General features: G+C 41.7%; 2 protein-coding genes across 3 annotated transcripts; both read left to right on the top strand.

Annotated features, from left to right (window-relative positions):
* Positions 1-2481: 2481 nt before the first annotated feature.
* On the top strand, positions 2482-9695 carry socs7 (suppressor of cytokine signaling 7). The gene is made up of 9 exons (XM_030772696.1): positions 2482-4019; positions 4145-4209; positions 4610-4714; positions 6347-6478; positions 7981-8126; positions 8405-8573; positions 8708-8836; positions 9034-9169; positions 9575-9695. Exons 1-9 carry the CDS (start codon positions 2482-2484, stop codon positions 9693-9695), a joined length of 2541 nt encoding a protein of 846 aa, XP_030628556.1.
* Positions 9696-13405: 3710 nt separating this feature from the next.
* sp2 (sp2 transcription factor) lies at positions 13406-20164 on the top strand. Of its 2 annotated transcripts, XM_030771549.1 has the most exons (8): positions 13406-13447; positions 14989-15065; positions 15373-16122; positions 17344-17562; positions 17874-18171; positions 18346-18526; positions 19315-19508; positions 19821-20164. In XM_030771549.1, the coding sequence occupies exons 1-8, from the start codon at positions 13441-13443 to the stop codon at positions 19919-19921; spliced, it is 1827 nt and encodes a 608-aa protein (XP_030627409.1). In that variant the 5' UTR covers positions 13406-13440; the 3' UTR covers positions 19922-20164. The 2 variants fall into 2 exon arrangements, with proteins under 2 accessions (XP_030627409.1, XP_030627410.1); XM_030771550.1 differs by lacking the exon at positions 13406-13447 and having other exon boundaries at positions 14988-15065.
* Positions 20165-21915: the final 1751 nt, after the last annotated feature.

Here is a 21915-nt window from a genome sequence, read left to right as displayed (position 1 = left end):
CACACAAACAAGCAGCACTTTCCTCCTATATGAGGCATCAGAGAAAAAGCTTACAATATTGGAGCTTCAGCGTACCTCCCTTACGGTCTGCCAATTGGTTTCCCACGGCGACGAGCTTCTGACTGTCCTTCTGAGAGTGGAGGATAAAGGCATCAGAGATTACGCAGCTGCAGCGTCTATGACTCAAATGCTACCGTGACAACAAGGGTGACAGGAGCAACTGAAAGTTTAGGCAGCCTGTGGCTGATATGATAAAGAGATCGCAACAGAGGAGGAGTGGCAGAAATGTGAAAACGAGGACTACTCCTGTTTCTCTCTCTCTCTCTTTCTCTCTCTCTCCCTTTTTACTGATATCGGCTTACCTACTTGCTCCCTCTGCAGCTCCTCTGTAAAGCATCCCCCTGGCCCTCTCTCTCTCTCTCTCTCTGTCTCTCTCTCTCTGTATTTCTTTCGCTTTGAGATGCTCATGTGAAAATGAAAGTGGCACATCTGTTAAGGGTGTGTGTGTGTATGTGTGTGTGTGTGTGTGTTAGTGAGTGTGTGAGTGTGTGTCTGTGGTAGAGTGGATAGGATGATGGACGAGTGGATAGAATGAGCGATAATCCGTCTCTGTCCGGGCATACATCAGAATTTCACTGCTTTCGGGATTAATGGACCACTGCCGTATAGGTTTGAAGGGGACTCTTTTTATGGTCTGTATCTCATGTGTGCAAGTGTTTATAAACACATAAATACACACATATATGTGTGAGAAAATGTATTGGCATATGTTTACCATTAAAAACCTAAGTAGCTACTTGATCCTTACTCTTAAATAAGGTTGGCAAATAGAGAAACCGCTGCAGTATCTGAATTTGTTTTTTAATTGATAGTTTTTGTATATGAAGAAACAAGAGAATTTCAGTGAGACAGAGGAAGAGAAGAGAAGAGAAGAGAAGAGAAGAGAAGAGAAGAGAAGAGAAGAGAAGAGAAGAGAAGAGAAGAGAAGAGAAGGATCAGGCAACTCATTCTGACTGATGCAGGCGAGTCCTTGTTTTGGTGCCATGGCAACAGGGCTCTGAGAATTCAGCATCCATTCCTGTGGGCTCCCACCCCCACCCAAGATCACAGAACAGCAGATGAGCTGCAGCAGCTTGGAACATTGTGTGTATGTGTGTGTGGTTTAGGTTCTTCTGATATCGTCTGGACCAAATGTCCATATGAAGATACAAACATTTGAAAAAGGGGAACCTAGTGGGTCTCGGCTTTTCAAAATGACGTTGCCGTTAAAAAAAGAGCAGCGCCGTCTATCTTACTGAAGTTCGCATGAAACAACAATATAACAAGTTGCTTATCGCATGCCCTGTGTAAGAGGCATTTCAGGTGTAAAGCTGATGCCAAAGCTTACTGTCCAAATATCGGAATAACAGTCCAGTTTCAGATGGGGAAAAAGTTATACATTTACGCTTATTGAAGGGCTTAAACATTTGCCACTACTTATTCATGCGCAGCGACATCGTCTGGTAAAACACCGAAAATGCAGAGCTTTCTTCAAAGCCAGTGAGAATTTAGTGGTATCACTGAGCAGAGAGGACCACATACATACAGATAAAACAAACAAATAAAAAAGAATCGAAGAGCACCCTGGTCCACAAGCCAGAACTTATGTTTCGAAGATCCAGATAAACTGGTCGTCGTTTAGCCCAATAATGTGGCGTAATCTTTCATCACAAACGTAATTGTGAAAATTATGTGATTTGGCAATAAGATGACACATCCTACTTCACTCTTCATTAGCAGAAGTTCTGTACCTTTACCAGTAGCTCTATAGTTCTTTTTACACGCTAATTTGGATTGAATACACACACACCGTGTGTTAATTAAAAGCTAACTTGGGTAAAGACATATAAAATATCTCCCCACAAAATATAAAAAAGCTCGCCAATATTAAAAAATATGAAAACTAGTCGTCTTGCCCTTTGCCTTACATGAATGGGAAACTGTAATGAGGGTGAGAGCGGACTGCACAGTCCACTGAGTTTACATGATTTATACATGATGATTGTCACTACAGGGGGCAACGTATAGCCTAGTGGACGGTTCGGAGAGATAACAAACACGAAATACATCGCATTTGCGGAAGTGAGCAAGCGGGTGGGGCCTCGCTGTATGCCGTAGAGACAGTAATGTGACCACAGACGCGCAAGAAATTCCGTTGAATGAGGTATTATCTATGACCCTATAAGTGCTGCTCGTTTGTCCACAGATTACATGACGTTATTATATTTAAATAACCTAGGTGAATTAACAGGTGCTCGGGTGCAATGGTGGGAAAACGTTTGAAAGAGTTCATTTTGTAATTGTCTGATGGTGGACAGTGTGTGGGTTTCCTATACCAAGCGGATTACTCTCCCATTATGTGCTAGACAACCGATATCTTGTGACTGTAGCGATGTGAGACGCCGATATTGTTTAATTCCTTCAGTGTTTTGAGGACTAATAATGAACAACGCACAAGATATGTCTCCCGATTTTGTCTTGATGCGACTGGTCTCAGCGGCCGAGGATGACCGCTTGGACGAGGAGAATGGGAATTTGTCGTCGCGCAGTGGAGTATCGGCTAGTTTCGGACAGGAGGTCTTAGGTCATGGAAATATCAAACGTACCTTCGATTGTGCACAGAATGAAACGACTGGGCTTGCACGACACTTGTCACCAATGAACAAAGCATCGCAACCCAGCGGTAGTGAGGCACCTGACACGGGAGTGATGGCGACTAGACCCTCGGTGTCTTTTCCGCCTCCTTCCCTTAATTCTACCGAGGCCCATAATTGTGACTTCGCTCACAGAGGAAACATGCGGCCCCAGCTTCTAGTATTTCGGAATATAACGAGAGAGGCCAGTGGACTCTCCGAAAATAATTTGGAGGATCTACATCAGCCATGGGCTCAAAAGGAACAAATCTCAGCCAGCGCACCCGGGTCGAGTGGCATCAACAATAATCCGCTTGGCGGTGTGGATGCTCAACAGAATCGTAGCTGGGCTTTGCACCCTCAGATCAAATTGTCTGCGGCTGCTTCGCAAACTAACAGCGCCGAACTGTGCTACCGGCATCGCTTGATCACTGATAAACCTGACTGGCCTCCAGTTGGGGACAAAATCAACCCTATAGCTGTTGTCGAATCCCAGTGGGGTTGCACAGCAGCACCGATAGATCCCCAGCTCCCTGACGGGCCTGTGTTTGATCTTGCTCAGAAATTCGGGGAACTGGGTGTCGCTGATGTTTCAGAGCTTTCGCTAAAGGATGGTGAACTGCCACACTGCTCCTGTCAGAGAGTATTGGGTCCGGGAGCTGCTGGAATTGGACAAGGAGAGGACCCGACTGAGACTAGCGACGCATTGCTGGTGCTGGAAGGGCTTGGGACGGAGGAGGTGACTGGCCTGAGTACAAATACTTGCCAAACAAATGACTCGGAGATTCAGGACAGGGGACGATCGTGCATCCTAGCGGGAAAGAAAGACTTAGTGGATAAGATGTCAGGTGCATTTGGACTCAGCTGTTTTCCTTCGGTATTGACTGGGCAAGCGGTGGGCATGGCCGGACGACTTTGCTCGCCATCCTGCCGCGAAACGCAACTGTGCTGTTTGTTACGAGACTCTCTAAACCCCGGGCCGCATGAGGACCCTGCAGAAATACACACACCCAAGGTGCCGTCACCATCCGGAGAGTCTATTGTCGGATCCAGCCAAGATACACCTTGCTCAAGCCAAACGTCGACCCCGAAGACACGCGCTGACAAAAGTGACAGTTCGTCTCGTATGTCAGTGCACCCTGGAGGAGGTGAAAAGACGCTGAAAGTGCCAGGGAAGTCCAGAAAGGGCTCTCTTAAAATTCGCCTGAGTAAACTTTTCAGAACTAAGAGCTGTAGTGGCTCTAATAGCCATCTAGAGAAGAGACCCTCAGTAACATTTTCAATTTCTTCTGCTGGGAGTTTAATGGACATGTATGGTGCAAGTGGTGGCGAACCAGACCTGGGCAGGTAAATTGAAATATCACTTAAAAATAACTGTTAGATTAATGGAAGTATTCTGAAATAATATGATGCATCCCATTTGAAATTACAACAAAATAACCATTGTTTGATATATCTTTGTCTTACCTCAGCCAACCTGGACTAACAAGGGCCCAAAGTGCCTTCTCTGCTGCTTCTCTTGCTCCAGCATTCACAGGTAAGAGACCAATTGTTAGAGCAGGTAGGATAAACCACAGCCATTAGGGCTATCTGTGCAAGACTATAGAAATACAATTAAAAAGCTTACAAAGCAGTTTATGTAGCCCTGTGCATACAGAATAGCCACAGAGCACAACACGATATAGCACATAACAAACTGTGAAACCCAAATTATTACCAAAGGGCCATAAACATACTGTAAACTTCATTTGAACACTAGAGAAAGTTTTTTGTTGTTAAAAGAGAAATAAGAGCAGCTTTGCTCACGGCAGATTTTAAAACAGGCTGGAAATTTGTTCTAAGATGTACTTGTACTTTAGCAGAATTAATTATCATTAGTAATAGTATTCCGTATATATTTCATGGTACTTTATCTTCCCTTTGACTTCTTGCTTTAGGAGAGACTGTGTCCTTGGTGGATGTGGACATTTCCCAGAGAGGAAGAAACTCTTCTCATCCACCTACTCCACCGCCACCGCCACGCCGGAGTCTCAGCCTGCTGGGTATTTTCTCTGCCTCTTTCTTTTGATCTCTCACTTTTATTTTCTGTCTGTCAGTTCCTCTCTATCTGCTTCTTTCGCTCTTATCACTCTCTTTCTCGCACAAACACATGCATGTGCATGGACATGCACAAACACACATGCATACTTGGTCAGTATCAGTCAGTCTCTCTAACTCTTGAACTTTCTATCAGTTCTCTATCTTCAACCATTCTACTTTTATTTTTTTCTTTCTCTCTCTGCTTCTCTCTCTCCCTCTCTCTCTCTTTCTCTCTCGCTCACAGTCACATACACACACGCACGCACGTACACACTAAATTTATTTGTCCCATTGAGTGTGACTCATCCACTTTTTCCATTTCTTTCTAGTGCATTATTTTGATATACCATATTACACAGGTCAAAGCATACGCCATAGATGTTGTAAATAATAGGCGCGGTTCGCCGAGCTATAACTAAAATGCCCTGTATAAAACAGCACTTAAGTTTATGTAACTTTGACTCAACACTTGAGCGGCTCACTTATTCAAATTTGCGCTCATAATGATTTGAGCTCAGGAATGATGGTAGACTGGATTGCTCTTGTATAATGATAAAGTTCAGTGTGACCAGCCGTACATTATGAGAGAAACACATTATGCTTTGGTCCAGCGGTTTGTGATTGAAAATGATGTTGTATAAATATATGGTAGTTTTTTTAGCAGCGATAGAGAGAGCAATCTTAACTTGAATATGGGCACTTATATTTTATCTGTGGTTTTATGTTCTATCAACGCTTATTTCTGAATGCCGCAAACCCGACCTGTAGAGACTGATAATGTTCATTTTAATGTTTTTCCTTCTGGTCTCTAGTTGTTCCCTCTATTGCTGTTGAACTCAGCCAGCCCACACAGTACATGTTGACATTTAATAGCTTGTAAACATTAGTATATACTATATTCTGCTGTTTTTATCCTTATCTAGGTGCTCGTTTTAAAGGGTAGAACAAATTGTATCATGCTTCAGAAGATTAGATTGCCGTCTGTCTCTGTCTCAGTCTTACTGTTCATTTTGTGTCTTTATATGGTGAGAGGATTATAGGACAGATGCAATACATGGATTGGTTATGTCAAGAAATTGAAGAGATTTAGCATCTGTTGTACGATGCTTCTTTTATTGTCTTATTTGATTTTTTTATGCTTAGTTTAGGTAGAGATATATTGAATCATCATTGCCTCCTGGTCACGTAATGTTCAGAACAATACCAAATATAATAGATATAAATAATTTTTTAGCTTGTCAGTAATCGTGATGTTTAAAGACATAGTTTTATTGCAAAATAATCCCAAGATTTTTTAAAACCATTTTGACATGTGTTGAGGTTTTGACATGTGTTCAGCTTGAATTTGTGTTTGAGCAGAATTGTGGATCAAGACATTCCCCTTTGAAGCTACGACAAAGGTTTTTTGCCGGAAAAGACAGACGTTCTAAAATTCTCAAAGACGTTTGCATTTCGCCAGGATCCGCGATTTCAGTTGATTAAGCAAAATCAGTCGTTCTGTTTGCTCCCCTTGGCTCCATGGCCTCACGTATCACCAGCTTCTCCTTCGTGTTATGCTCCTGGCTCTGATCCTTTGCCCTCCTACTCTGTTCCAGATGATATAGGAGGGCCACAGCCTGGGCCTTTCCTAGTGAGTGTTATGGGGGCATCCCTGCAGTCTCTCCCCCTGCCTCTTCCTCCTCCTCCTCCCCTCCATACCACCATCCAGCACAGTCTCAGCCTCAATGGTAAGACTTTTGCTCAGGTGAAAATGGAGGTGAAACCAGATTGTTGGTGTTTGAAGATGCGGTTTTGGTTCAGAGACTAACTTAAGTCTTACCCTCTCTTTTTCCCCGAACTGCGTTACATTTCTTCTGTCCCCATCAAACACCAAATAGAACCATTACTCAGATTCCTTATATGAAATGGCGAATGCTGTGTAATGACACTCCCTTTTCATGTGTTACCTAGATTCTGTAAGGCTTTCACAGGTTTAGTGGTTTGCTTTTTAGTTTTGTTCATCACTGGTGTCATTCAGTGTGAGGGAGACTGCACTAAGGATTGGTGTTTTACAAATTCAGTTCACTGGGTATTAAACTTAAGTTGTTGTTTGTTTCAAAATTCGTGGTAGAGTATTGGTTTTGTGTGAAGTAGCAAACTATTTAATATTGTTCGATGCGTCCTTATAGACTTCCATTATGCTGAATTTGTTATGACCTCCCTTTTCCTGACAAAGGAGACAGTTAATGCAGAGATCAGAGGGCTTTATGGTTGTATGCATGTACTCCAGTGGGTTTTACTGCCCCCCCCCCCTTTTTAACGTTTTTATGAGATATGAGCTGTATGAGATGCAGTATTTTTTTAAATCATTCTGGAGAAGGGCAACTTAAAATCTGAAGCATCTTGATGAGTGTTTCAAATCCAAACGACATTATCCTCATCAAAAAATGATGGTGGTGCTGTAAAAGTTCGGTTAAAATCAGAGCTGAATGATAGGACTCGTTGTTAAAAACAGAGAAGACCGTGTGGTTATTCTCGCTGTTAAATGACTGCCTCCTCACGAGTTCCTTGGAATGTTTCTTATCTGGTCAACCAAACCAGTTTCAACACCTTATCATATTGTAACAATTTGTTAATGTCAGATAGTGCCCACAGGATTCTTAGTTTTTCAAATCATTCAATACACCTTGTGTTATTACACTTACAGTTTTCGTTTGGGATTCAGCGCTTTCTGTACAGTACTATAGTGCATTTCAGATTTTTTAACCATAATGTAGTATTCTAGTATACTAGTACTCTTCCCTTCACTGCAGGCTTTCTAGCCTGAATACACATAAAGTTGTTAAGGGGTTGAGGGATCCCATTAAGAGGTTATCGGCATGAAAGCTGTTGTTTGAGGGAAATAAAATCGTTACAATTTATTTTAGGGGCAGAACATGGATTTAAAACGAGAGGGGGGGGGGCATGCAGATTAAAAAGGGAAAACGGCTAAAAAGTATAAAACAATCAAAATCTATGGAGGGAAAAAAAACAGAACATACATTTTCATCAAACTGCGTCCTTGGGGCAATATTCAAATTATTACAACCAAATATTTTTGTAAAGTGTAGCTATGCGCACCAGCTGTGAGAATTGTCTCAAAAGAAATTCAGAGATAATTCAGTATTCAGACAGAATAATGACTTCTGCTGTGAAGAAGAGATACACATACATTGCTGGCACATACTTTAAGTCTGTGTCTGTGTTTCAGATGCTTTTTTCCGGGCACTTCCGCATTCCACCTCTTCTCAGATGGATACTCCTGCTCCCTCCAGAGTGGCTCCACCTCCAATCGTCTGCCCTCTTAGGGGACCCGATGCCAGCAGCTTCACTGCCAGTCTGAGAGAGCTAGAGCGGGTGAGAGTGAAATTAAAACATGTCTACAGCAGATGAAAAAAAAAAAAAAGGAGCTTATCCTAGTCTTATCAACCAATATCAGCCATAAGTCTTCTAACCTAATGTGTGAAGTCTACACAAACAAAATGCTTTGGCAGACTGAAGTAAACGGTTCTATTGGAGCATCGTGTCATTAATGTTGGTGACTAAACTAAACTAAAACGTCTGTGTGTGTTTATATGTGTGTGTGTGTGTGTATGTATGTATGTGTGCGTGTGTGTCGTTGTGTATTTTTGCAGTGTGGCTGGTACTGGGGTCCCATGAATTGGGAGGATGCAGAGATGAAGCTGAAGGGGAAACCTGATGGTTCGTTCCTAGTGCGGGACAGCTCAGACCCGCGCTACATCCTCAGCCTGAGCTTCCGCTCTCAAGGGGTCACCCACCACACACGCATGGAGCACTATAGAGGTAAACATACCATTTACAAAGATACAGATGTGCACAGGTACTACAATGCATAAGGCAGGGGTACATACGCATAAGAAACAACTTTTTTGCGTTTAACATTTCTCTCAGTGATCCTCCTCTCATTCTGTTTATAGGAACTTTCAGTTTATGGTGCCATCCGAAGTTTGAAGACCGCTGTCATTCTGTGGTTGAGTTTATTGAGCGTGCCATAATGCATTCTAAGAATGGGAAATTCCTCTACTTCCTGCGTTCACGCGTGCCTGGTAACAAGTGAAATAAACACGCAACAGATTTCACGCAGTTTTTCCTGAACGTGTATTTTGTGATATTGTGAAAACGCACTGATTAAGCTATGAATAGAGATTATTCTGTTTAATACTATCTTTAGCGTTATCTAGGACTGATCAAAGGTGAAGGATAACAAAACACAATGATTTAAAGTCCGATCTTTGTGTCTCAGGGCTTCCACCAACCCCGGTACAGCTGTTGTATCCAGTGTCCCGTTTCAGCAATGTGAAGTCTCTCCAGCATCTGTGTCGTTTCTGTATCCGACAACTCGTCCGGATCGATCACATCCAGGAACTCCCTCTGCCCAAGTAACTGCAGCCATTGTTTACAACTCTCGCTGTCTTACCACTTTGCAGCCCAATTAGAGTAAAAAAAAAAAACGAATGCATTGGGGAGTTATACTCAAATTTGTGGGGATAAAAACATGCAGAAACTGTTTCATCCAGTACTTCTCTAAGATCTTTGGAGATGCTATGTTGAGTCAGTCTGAATCTGTCATAACTGCAAATGGGAAATTTCATGGGAAATGAATGTACAATGATGACTCATATTTCCAAAAACATTGCACAAAACAGCATTGTGTAATTTCTCTGTTTATGATTTGTATTCTTATTATGCTAAAGGTTAATGTACTTTAAAGTGTATTATTAAGATTTTACAATACAGGAAGAAGTGCAGTCAAAATTAATGGCATTATGTCTTCCCTTCCGTAGACCACTGATCAGCTACCTAAGAAAATTTTACTACTATGACCCAGAGGAGGAGATGTATCTGTCAGTCAAAGGCATTCGCCAGGCAACACCAATAGACCAAGAGGCAGAGTCTCAAACGTAGCCATCAGAGCTGTGATCATGTGGGTACATGTTGCATAAGACAGTTACGTCCCTTGAAAATACACGTTCGTTTTTTGTTACGTATTTATACACTGCTACCTGTGTAATATCTGTGCATGCTGCTTCTTAATTCTTAATATACATATTCTTGTGTTTTAGGTTTTCTGTGTATGGATAGTGAATGGACAGTGCTGCTGCATCGCCCGTTTTGCCCAACCTAACAGACAGTCTTCCTGAAAAGCCAGTGAACACCATTGGATCTGGATCTCATCTTCAGTGAGAGTATGGAGCAGCAAGAGAAATTCTGGGCTACTGTCCATATAGAAGGCAAAGGAAATCCAGAGACTAGCATAACCAAGAACAGAAATCCCAGTGAGTAACCGCACGCTGGACATGAAAATACATGGAACAAGAGGACATCTAACATAAACAGAAGTTATGGGTTAAGCCTTTGGCTGTGAGATACCCATGAAAAATGACACTAAAATTTTTAGATTTATAAATCGGATCCATGGCTTTTGTTTTTCTTTCCTTGCCTATCCTGTCCCTGGGTGGAGTGTGGTTCTATTTATTTGTCCTTATCCTTGACTGTATCTTCCTCCATCTCAGCTGTAACTAACATCCTGAAACGGTAGCCACAACTGGCAACAGAAACTGTATTTTAAGTAAAAGAGAGAAAACTTAAAAACAGCTGGTTGAGTTTACTTTGGAGACTGCTTGTACTTGATGGTACTAGAAATGCAAGAATCAAGACATTATGTTGATAAATTGCCACTAATGTGTGGGTGCACATGCAACATTTCCTTTAAAACTCCCATCAGATTATCACACATACTATAAGACAAACAAAACCATGCCTATTCATACAAATGAAGCACAGTATTTCAATAAAATTTAATTGTCTTGTATGGGAGTGGGGAAGGGATCAAGTACATAATCGGATTAACATGATCAATGAAATATATTTTCTTCATTATTAAAATCTGCAGATCGCAGACTCAGGATCTGGAGGAGACATATTTGATTGAGACACTTTAACACCTCGCAGGGCTACTGTAATATGTTATATTCTGCTGTATGTGACCATGGTTTCTTTCCATAGAGATTGGCTGCTACTTCGTCTCTATGCTCTTCATGGGTCTAAAATGTCATTGCTAGCACCAAGTATGCTTGCGGAGGGATTTCTAAATTCAGAATTCGAAACATCACCCATAAATCAGTTAAACACAAGCCTGACCTTGAGGGGGCTTGTAAAACCACCGCTGAGACCTGAAACAAACTTGACTGATGTAACTGACAATCATTTTAAATTTAAAATGTAAAAGAATGAGTCAGTCATGACTCATCTTCAAGGAGTTTGAAACAGAGTTTCTGATTAGTACATTTGTGAAGAATAAGATGCATGATGGATCATGACATTAATTAAGCACATAATATGTATTTTTTTTTTTACCTATTTGAATATGAACAACAGCATTCATGTTAAAACACTGACAGTCAAGCCCAGAAGGTTCATCATATTATCACAAGAAATCTAACTCATTCTCAGGCAAAGTCTGGTGGCATTGAGGGAGGGGATGACAGAGGTTTCAGTACACTGACTTTCAGTGTGTACCATATTAGAACTGAAGATTAAATACCTTTAAGTTTTGTACAAAGAGCTTAACCTTTGCTTAAGTACACTTAATTGGTCATATCTGTCAGATTAGCCTCGGAGATAAACTGATTATGATGTGCAATGATGAGAACCACTTCTTAATTCAAAACCACTGAGCTTAAAGTTAGACTGAAAGCAATTTATAATGTGTTTTAATACAAAGCTAAAAAAATTCAAATAAATCCATTTCATTAAAACCTTTAATCAATTTTCTGCAATGACCATATTTTATCTGCAATATAAATTGCTTCTCTCTCTCTCTGCTACCAGATTTAACCAGGCAACGTCTTAATCACATGAATATTTAATGAATACAAGGTGATTGACAGTTAGTGTCTGAAGTGTGTGCTTCAGATAATTGCATTTGTTGATGCCCGCACACAAGCATTTTGGTGTGACTTCAACAAACAGTGTGCTCATACTTTTTAAAGGGCTGGTTCCTAAGTAACAAAGTAGATAGAAATCTTGGACAATGGAACATATGAGCTGCTGGAGTCAATATGTTAATTACCAAATAAGACAATTAGTGACATCACAAACAGCAGTTCCAAAAACATCTACCAAGCAATGCTGAAAATCAGGGAAGGTTAAATCTTATAAAAGTTTACAACCAATATATCTAAAAACAACCCAGAGAGAAGATATATCTGGAAATGCTAATATGTACTTCATATTTATGTCCGTTAAAGATTCAAACCACTCCATTTTTTTTTATTTTGCCAATATGACTTCAAACCTGTACTGTGTTTGGAATGTGAAAAAACACTGACCAAGCTCTGTATTTTGAATCAAAGCACTCTGTTCCTGCCTAAGATGAATACTGACCGATACATTTTACCTGGTGTGTATGCTTAGTTTACTGTATCCTGCATTGACTTTTAGGCTTTTCAATAAGTGGAATGAAAGCAAAGCCATACTATGTCCAATGCTGGAAAGCCTAAGCTTCTTCTGAGAGCTATATTGAGGCTGTCAAATAATTACAAACAAACTGTACCTCAGTATTCAGCAATAGTCAGAGCTGGGGTCAACACTTAATGAACTAAGAATGTATAGTTCATTCCAAATCAGTTCTTGGAATGAAGAATTGGAATTAATATCCATCGTGGGGGTGTAGAATTGGAAGTGAATTGCAATTACATGAAACAGAGTTCAGTTGAAAGGAATTCCACAACTGATGGATGAGTAATAGGCCATAAAACATGTTTAATTTGATATGCTAAAATGATTACATACGTTGTTATATACGGGCTTTTCTTGTAACATTCCAGACTTTTTCTGTGCAACGTAAAGTTATAAGGATTTGTATTTATGTTGATCATTCTGTTTGCATTTCAGAAATAGCTCCCTTGAAACTATTCAGATACAGAACGGCACTCTTCCTCATTTTCCATTAAAATGTTCAAAATAGCCTGTGTTCAGTCTGTATTTACTTTCCACAACGTGGAATTACATGGAATTTCATCGAACTCGTTCAACTTAACAACTTAATCAACCACAATCTCCTGTACTTCCAGTTTAATTGGATTTTTCTCTTAATGGTTTGATTCCAATTCCACCCCTCCCCTTGAACTGAAACTGAAATTTCATTCACGAATTGACCCCAGCCTTCGCAATAGCCCTTACGGTTCCTCCGTAGTTACCCCCACTCAACCAACACCTGCCCGACACCAGAGGCAGTAATTCCAAAGAGTGATACAGTTAGCAGAGAGTTGAGAGAGATCAATCAAGATGGATGTCAAGTAAAGCTTTTGATTGAAATGTCTTTTCGCGTTCTGAATGGATACAGTTGGCGTCAGTGAAATACAAAATCAATTTTTATTGGTTCGTTGTCTTTCACATTCTTCTTATATTGCCCGCCTTCTGAGCGAAAATTGAACTGTCTATTGGGTGATAATGTGTCAATTAACTGTCAATGTCACATCTTGCTATTCTATTGCTCAAACTAAACGTCAATCACTAAGATGGCTCCCGTTGACTGGTCAGAAGGGCCATCTGTCAGCGGATGACAAGCAGACGGATTGGCCCAAGCGTGCGGGCGGTATCTCGCATGGGCTTGCTCTTGAAGGCTTGACGGAGAGCGAATGTCGTCATGAGCGGTGGGTAGGAATTATAACGTTGGTGTTTATATTACATTCTACTTTGTTTAACATTGCTTCGTCTAACTGAAAAAGATGCACAGAACAGTTTTAACTGCAAATGCATTAAACTGAGTGTGAATTTTAACACGATACTCGCAAACGGTTCACTTCCGGAATCAGGCTGCTTTTCCGTATCAAAGAGTTTATCTGGCTAGTTACGCGCTAGCCAACAAGACATAGCTTGTTTGCAGTTTTAGCATGTAATGGAATTGGGTTGAGTAGTTTTAAATATGCCTTGAGTGAAATTTTCATGCATATCTAAAGCAGACTCTCTGCGGTTGCCAAGACAACATGAAAAGTGACCTTATATTCGATATCTCATTATCTGCATTTAAATGTGTCGTTGTCTTCATTTAGCGTTCACTTAGCATGTTATGTTAGCTCGCCAGCTATGTGACAAGCTAGCAAACGGTGGTTTTCCAGGTAACTTCTATCGTCGTCTGGCGCTGTCCAGCCTTTTAGTAAACTGTTGGTGTATAACTGGCTGCAGCGGCTAGCTAGCTATAGTTGTGTTTACTGGTGGCGCTTTCAGGCCGCGCTCAAATTGTATGATTTCCCCCAATCCATGAGTTTAAGGATTTAAAGACACAGTGACCGCCCGTGATTGCAACGACCCTTTCAATTATTTTTGCGTAACGTTAAAAAGGAAACAAAATGGCAAATTACATGCATTAATGAGTATTTATGCCACACTCCAACTAAGCAGAGTGCAGGGCGAAGCAACAACTCTAAATCGACACAGTTGGCTAGCTTGCAGAAGCAGTACCGTCCTGACTCTTAACGTTGGTTAGAGAGCGAGCTGTCTAGTTGTTGCAACGCTTAAATATTATATCTGAAAAAGAAACATAGCAGCACATAGCAGTTTGTTCAGCAATGGTTGCATTTACACTGGAGGTCACCGAGCCAGTACTGTTCTGCATTGACAATCAGTCACTGTTGCAAACCTTAAGTTGTGGGTCCCAATTAAGTAAAGAACTTCGTTCACAGATGTTCCCATGAATCGCTCATCTCCTGATATTTTACACACCTAGCTAGTTCCAGGTAACGTTCCTCAGTTGGGAATTTTTGAAGTTACTGTACAACTGCATGCCGCATTTTTGACTAGCCATGTCAAGCGTTGCACGGAACTTTACGATTTAGGATTCATGTATTCCTTCCCACGTTTTGACATGGTCTTGTGCTTTCTTTTTCCCCCAGTTGTAAATCAGTACAAGATTGAAATCGAATTGCATAGCCTCATTGCATTCAAAAATGTTCCATTTGCCTTGAAATTGGACATCTGCATGAATATATTGCCAATCACATAAGATATAAAAGTAATTCAGAGTGAACGCAAGTTCAGTTTGTATGTTTAAACTGCACAGACTCTGGGTTTTCACAATTTCTTTGAATGCTTTTGCATTCTTTTTAGTCCACGTAAATATATAATAATTTACATACATTTAATTTGTTTGAGAAGCACTTGTTGGTTGAATAGTTCTCTGTCCCTTTTCTCCAAGATCAAAAGGACAGTATGGCCACCACTGTTGCTGTCAGTCCCAGTGAATATCTCCAACCCTCAGCTACTGCTTCACAGGTAAGTTTCCCCTAACCCATGATCTACTGGACTATAAGGGAATATAATCTTAAGCACCTTCTAATAACCTTTACTGCGTGTACATGATGCGAGTAGAATGCCACGGATTCATAAAGCAAGAGGATGTTAATGATGAATAACACTGAATATCATGACTTTCTCAGTTTACAGTGTTCCCTTAATTTCTTTGGATTGGTCTCCTGTGTAGTTCTACACACCCATACTTATTTGTTTGCAAATAAATGCAAATGCTTTTTGTTAGCCAGTTAGTTGCGGTAACAGGCTGTTCATTGTCTGCGTGTCACAGGATTCCCAACCCTCTCCACTGGCTCTCTTGGCTGCCACTTGCAGTAAAATTGGCCCTCCAGCTGCTCAGGCACCTGTCAGCACCCCACCAGCCCAGCCAACTACGCGTCGTCTGCACCCCATCAAGCCAGCACCCATTGCCCCAGCACCTCCCAAAAACCTTGGCTTCCTGTCAGCCAAAGGCAATGTAATTCAGCTTCCTGCTGGCCTTGGCACCTCAGGGGCCAGCCCTATCCTCCTGACTATCCAGAGCCCTTCTCGCCCTACAGGCACCCCAACTACCAACATCCAGTACCAGGTGGTGCCTCAGATACAGAGCACCCAGACCATCCAGATGGTTCCTCAGGGTGGTCAGATACAGATCATTCCTGGTACCAACCAAGCAATCATCACCACACCTATAACAGTTCCAGCAGCCACGCCCACCTCAACACCTATTACAACTGCTACATCACAGAAAACAGTGGCCATTAAGCCCTCCACACAGAAACGAAGGCAGAACAACACCAATATTGTGCGGCTGCCAAGTGGACTCACGCTTCCTCTCAACGTTGCGACAGGTGAAGTGAGTGGGGCTCAGGTTGTAACAGAGACCACGACCACTACTCCTCCACCTGCGAAAACCTCCAGAAGAGGCCGGAAAAAGCAGGTGCCAGTTGCTCCACCTGCTCCTGCCCCCCAGCCAGCCTCACCTGTAGGTGAGCAGGTGGAGACGCTCCTTATAGAAACAACTGCAGACAATATCATCCAGGTCAGTCCACTTTTATCTGCTTAAATGTACTTTTGTCTGTGTCTTCCCTGAACTGTGTTTTGCCTCTATGTGCCTCCTCATGGTGTTGAGGAGACGTTTACCTTTTTTTGACATATGGGTTTATTGCAACCCCTAACTCAGCATTTGCCATAACCTCAGATTGATTTTAGTCAACACTTGGGTCTTTATTGTTTTTTTTCCTTCTTTTTCTTTTTTTTTTTTTCACCAACTGTGACAGCCAAAAATGCACTCATATCACACCACTTTAAATGAAGCCAGATTGAGGTAGATGTCTTTTGGGAGATGTGAAAGTCCAAGCGCTCCAAAGCCAAGCAAGCTGAGTTGCTGGTATCTGATCAGTAAATGCATGCTATGAAGATTAGCACTGCAGAGAATCCCTGTGTTGGGGAACTCTGAGAATGGGTTCTCAACATTACGTTTTGAAACTGAGTCCCTTTTCCTGTTTTGCATATGCAGCAAATACATTTGTTGATCTCAACCTCCAAGGAGTTGGTTGTCACAGATTATGTTAAGTGGTAGACAACTCCCAGTGTGTAGGTATTGATAGGAAAACTGAAGTTGCGTCAACATCCTGACCCATCACTTTTTAAAAGCTGATTATCCGTTGGAAGTGATCGGTGAAGTCTTGAAGATGTTAAGTGTTAGTCGTGATTGTGGCGTTTTCAGCCAATAGGACGTCTCTGATAAGAACCTTGCGTGTTCTTGGTGTGAGAGACTTAACATTTTTCCATCGCATCCTTTGTCCTGAGTGACTTCATCGTAACATCTGATCATGCTGTGCAGCTCTGCTGGACAGGCAGTCCTCACAAGTGTCGGGGGGGGGGCTGTCTTTGCAGACCAGATCAAAGCTTTGGCGATGACTGTCGAAGTCTAAATGTGACATACAAAGACGCTTTTCAGGCTCGTAGCACTTACCTTGTAGTTTTCATGGGGAGAGCGTATTCCTCATAGGTTTCTGGGCTCAGAATCCACACTCTGACTCTGGGTGCACAGAATATACATAAAAAACCAAAAACAAAAAACAAAACTGTGTATTGATTCTCTGATTGCCTTTTTCACCCTGAATTCAGGACCAGCTTCCGTACACAGTGGGATTTTAAGTGGATATATTTCTCCGTGACAGACCTGTCTTTTTACTCTGCGTATCTGTGTGTAAACGATCCATTTGTATGTGATCAGTAACGGTCTGTGCCCTCGCAGGCGGGCAATAACCTGCTGATCGTCCAGAGTCCGGGAGGGAGCCAGCCTGCCGTGGTGCAGCAGGTGCAGTTAGTCCAGCAGAAGGCAGATCAGCAGGTGGTGCAGATACCCCCACAGGCTTTGAAGGTGGTACAAGCTGCTTCGGCCACTCTTCCCCCTGTCCCTCAGAGACAACCTGCTGCTCCCAGCCTACAGATGACCTCAGCTGAACCCACACAGGTACTGGCATGATTCTGATACAGTGTGAACCACAGAAAGTCCTTTCACTAATTAAAGCCGGGAAAGCTTTAATCTAACCGTGTATTTGCAGTGCGACGAGGGTTGAAGAAGACCTTCGTTAACTTGTTTAGCATAGATTCCGTCTAGATAAAAATCAGACAGTGCAGATACAGTGCATTCACACTTTGAATTATGACAGGAAAAATAAAGTGATTTTGCTGACAGTATGAGATGCAACAATTCTATATATCAATGCCTTAAGTACCTGTAAATGTTTTTTTCCCCATTTTCTTTGTCTCTCTGTCACTCAGGTGCTTATTAAAACTGCCTCAGGTGAGTGGCAGGCTGTGCAACTACAAGAGACCACAGTTCCTGCCTCTGTTACGCCTGCATCCAGCACCACAACTGTCCCAGCACCGTGTACTGGAACAGTTAAAAAAACACAGGCGGGGGCACGGAAGGAGAGGACCTTGCCAAAAATTGCCCCTGCAGGGAGTCTCATCACTCTGAATGCTGCCCAGCTCACATCAGCTGCCCAGGCCGTTCAGACCATTAATATCAATGGAGTCCAGGTACAGGGTGTGCCTGTCACCATTACTAATGCTGGCGGTGAGTAAGAGTATGTTGGGACATATCCATTTCTTGAATTATGAAATATATTCCAGAAATGTGGACCTTTAAAATTTCATATCCTACGTGTTTAAATATTTCTTAACTCTCCATGTTCTTTTCTTCTCTTTTTCTTTTCTCCTCCTCTCTTTTCTTTACTTTTCTCTTCTCCAGGTCAACAACACCTTACGGTACAGACGGTCCAGGGTGGGGGGCTGCAGCTGGGGAGTGTTCAGGCACAGACACAGCCTCTCCAGGTGGAGCAGACACTGGCGCTGGAGCTGCAGAGTCAGCCTGGGGAAAAGAAGCGTCGCATGGCATGCACTTGCCCCAACTGCAAGGACGCAGAGAAAAGGTATGACCAGAGATGGGTTAAACCGAGTGTAACTTCATGTTGGTTCATACACAGGTATGCTCAGGAGTGAGACACAGCACTCGATCAAAAATGCGACTGCATGCTACTGTCTAACTTGCTTCAGTGGAAAAGGAGCACGCCTCCACATATCCTGTGGTACTGTGCCTAACTTGTTGCTAAGTTGTTCAAATGGAGCAAAGCATGTGGCTCCCAGCATCGATCGTGTATTCGGGGACTTATTTGCTAGACAACAAATTCTCAGTCTGTTAATGCAGCCTGTCAAATAGGAGCAGCTTAGAGAGTCTCAGACTTCAGGTGACTGAGTGTAATTAAGTCTGACATGACGGATTATCAGCTGTACTAAAGTGTGCACTCAAGTATAATTTAAATCTCCACATTTTATTTATTTTATTTTTAACGTGACTTATTTTATTATTTGACATTAGTATAGAATAACACTGCATATGCTGCGTTGTCTATGGTATGGTGGCACTGTTGTGAGTTGTACTGCCAAATCTTAACATTTTCCCACAAGATTTCATTTGCTGATGTGTTTAAGTACATCTTTATGCCATGATGTCTGGCAATGGGTGGTGGCAATGTGTCAGTCGTTAAAATGTTTTAAATATGTTAAAATGTTGAAATTTCCCTAAGAAGAATCTATTCAAGGTGAATTGTAGAAACCATCCTTCTCTATGAAACTGATGACCCGGGCAACAATAGAGAGAGCACTCTTAGAGCTTTTGTGATGTTGTGTCGTTATTTGTGGTTAACGTTACCGTCTACAGGCCTGGAGAGCAAGGGAAGAAGAAGCACATTTGCCACATCCCTGGATGTGAAAAGACTTTTCGGAAGACATCTCTGCTCAGAGCGCACGTTCGTCTGCACACTGGCGAACGGCCGTTTGTCTGTAACTGGGTCTTCTGTGGGAAGCGCTTCACACGCAGCGATGAGCTACAGAGGCATGCAAGGACACACACAGGTTGGTCAGCAGCACAAAAACATATACCCTATTACAGTAAACCATTCTCTCCCTCCTACACACATAAAAGCAAGTAGACAGCATATGTACACCTATTGCACTGTGCTACAGAACTAAATGTAGCCCTAGTGTTATCAGCGGAGTTAATAATAGCGCTAAGTGTGGTGAATTAATCAATTTTTCTGTTTGTTGGTGATGCTGTTGTGTAAGGGAAAGGGAGAAAAATCCTCTTTGCATCTGGCTGAAAACGTATGAATGTATTTGCACATAGATTTATGACATTGGTTTGTGTTTCTGTGTGTACCTCTACAGGAGACAAGCGCTTTGAGTGTAATCAGTGTCAAAAACGCTTCATGCGGAGTGACCACCTCACAAAGCATTACAAAACACACATCAACACCAAGAACTTGTGAGTGGTGCACACTCTGTCAGGTGTTGATACGTGAACTGTAGAACTCTCCGAGGGGTCAGCAAGGAGTGATGGAAAAGCTGGTTTCAAGAGGACTCTCACAAATGCCGCATACACTCCCCACCCAGGCCCCTGGGGGAGTAGCCTGGTGAATAAACCAGCCCTTCCAGACACACTCAGAACTCAAAACTGTCCCTGTTGTGTCACTTTTTTTTTTACTCCTAGTGTAATTTGTCAATGGAAGGCTGGCAAGCTTACACAGGTCAATACGTAGGATGGGCAGTAATTGTCTTCACTCAAGATGGATATTAAAATGACCGTCAGGGCTGTGTTATGTGGGCACAGTTTACAGGTCCAGCGTACAGTGTCCTGACTCATGCCTCCTCAACTGGCGTGAGAGAGAGAGAGAGAGAGAGAGAGAGAGGGAGGGATAGAGAAAGCCGACAGACAGAAGCACCATCAGATACTCCAGTCGAATCCTCTGTTTACCCTCGTCAAAAAAAAAAAAGAGAAATCTGTGTTTTTTTTGGTTGTTGTTTGTTTGTTTTGTTGTTGTTGTTTTTTATCGACCCCTTCGCCACGGGCGTGTAGCAGCTACCGGCAGTGTCTCCCAGCTCTTATAGTGTAAATGTTTCCGTGCATTCTTCATACAAACATACATTTGTACTTACTCGGGTGCATTGGCTGTGTTCTCCAGTTTCAATTCTTTCTGAGTATGTAATCAAAATGTGAACTGTACAGTAAAATATATTTGTTCGACCTTGATTCCTAAAATTTAAAAACGGGGAATTCGGCATTGCATTTTGGTTTGCAGCTGCCCAACTCTATAAATTTTGAACATGAAAATGTTCTAATTTGTCTGTTACATGTTTTATTCTGGCTGGACAATCATGTCAAAATGTGTGGGAAAGAAAACTTAAGTAATAGAAATTTGCTAAGCTTTGCATTAGTGCAGCTTACAGCAGGCTCCCATTGTGAGCATCACAGATTCGCCAGTATTTCATAAATAATTGTTTATCAGTGTAATGCTGACATAAAATATCACATATACACCTGCTCATATAGCTGACTTTATTTGTCCTCTGTCATTTGCAAAACTTTTTTTTTTTGTTGTTGTTTTTTTGTTTTTGTTTGTTTTTGCAATTATATTTCAATAGCCAGTTGGGGGAAAAGTATGCTCAATGTGATTAATGAGCAAAGAGTGCAGCACTGGTGTGCGTAGTGTGATAAAACTGCTTATGTGAAATTGAACATAGTCATAATACGCTCATGTGGTAATACATCAGTACAGATCATATTTCACGCTCAGCACAGTTTAATTTGGACTACGTATCACCAAGATGTAAATTAATGAACATAGCTGGGCATCCTATTTTACAAAAAAAAAAAAAGTCTATGCCAAACCAGTGATTGAACAAGCGTTAAAAAACTTTTTGTCTAAGTTTATACTGTAAAGAAAATAATTATCTAAAAGCCTGAAAGGGGCCTTGCTGAAAATTTAAAAAGTCTGTGCATATGTATGTTTGTATAATATGTCTGTGTGTGTTAGACTGTCTGGGAGACTGTAAAATGTAGGATATTGGTTACACTGACAAGTTTATTTACTGGTCAGGCCAAACTTGAAGGATGTGGACTCTGTACAGTGTAAATGAGGAAACAAAGAATAACGTGACATTGTATAGTTTCATTCCTATATTACACAAGACTTACAGATTACCCTTTTTATCGACTAAAAGTTGCCTTAGGAAGTTGCACCCAGTATTTAAAGAGTTTTCTGTCTAATTCCAGGGAGCTGCATTTGTAGAATTGCTTTATTTTTTTGTCTAACTTATGTAATATTGAAATGCCATTTTATGTGCACTGTCCAGATTCAGGGTTTTAATTGAGTGTTTTAGTTTTGTTTGAAGTGAAACCCTTGCAGAAATTTGACTTGTCAGAACTAAGATATTCCTCTCTTCTTCCCCTAAATTACCCCACATAGCATTAAAGACTCCAGTC

Source organism: Chanos chanos, chromosome 4 (genome assembly GCF_902362185.1).
Source record: "Chanos chanos chromosome 4, fChaCha1.1, whole genome shotgun sequence".
In the NCBI taxonomy this organism is placed as follows: Eukaryota; Metazoa; Chordata; class Actinopteri; order Gonorynchiformes; family Chanidae; genus Chanos; species Chanos chanos.
The sequence above is the reverse complement of the archived record's forward strand: the minus strand, read 5'-3'. Positions and strand labels throughout refer to the sequence as shown.

Bases quoted from the DNA above. Each gene is read 5' to 3' on its own strand.
- socs7 (XM_030772696.1), top strand. From the start codon at position 2,482: ATGAACAACGCACAAGATATGTCTCCCGATTTTGTCTTGATGCGACTG. The intron at 8,837-9,033 runs GTAACAAGTGAA...TTTGTGTCTCAG, and splicing joins CCTGCGTTCACGCGTGCCTG to GGCTTCCACCAACCCCGGTA. The intron at 9,170-9,574 runs GTAACTGCAGCC...TCCCTTCCGTAG, and splicing joins CAGGAACTCCCTCTGCCCAA to ACCACTGATCAGCTACCTAA.
- sp2 (XM_030771549.1), top strand. The intron at 18,527-19,314 runs GTATGACCAGAG...TACCGTCTACAG, and splicing joins TGCAAGGACGCAGAGAAAAG to GCCTGGAGAGCAAGGGAAGA. The intron at 19,509-19,820 runs GTTGGTCAGCAG...GTACCTCTACAG, and splicing joins GCATGCAAGGACACACACAG to GAGACAAGCGCTTTGAGTGT.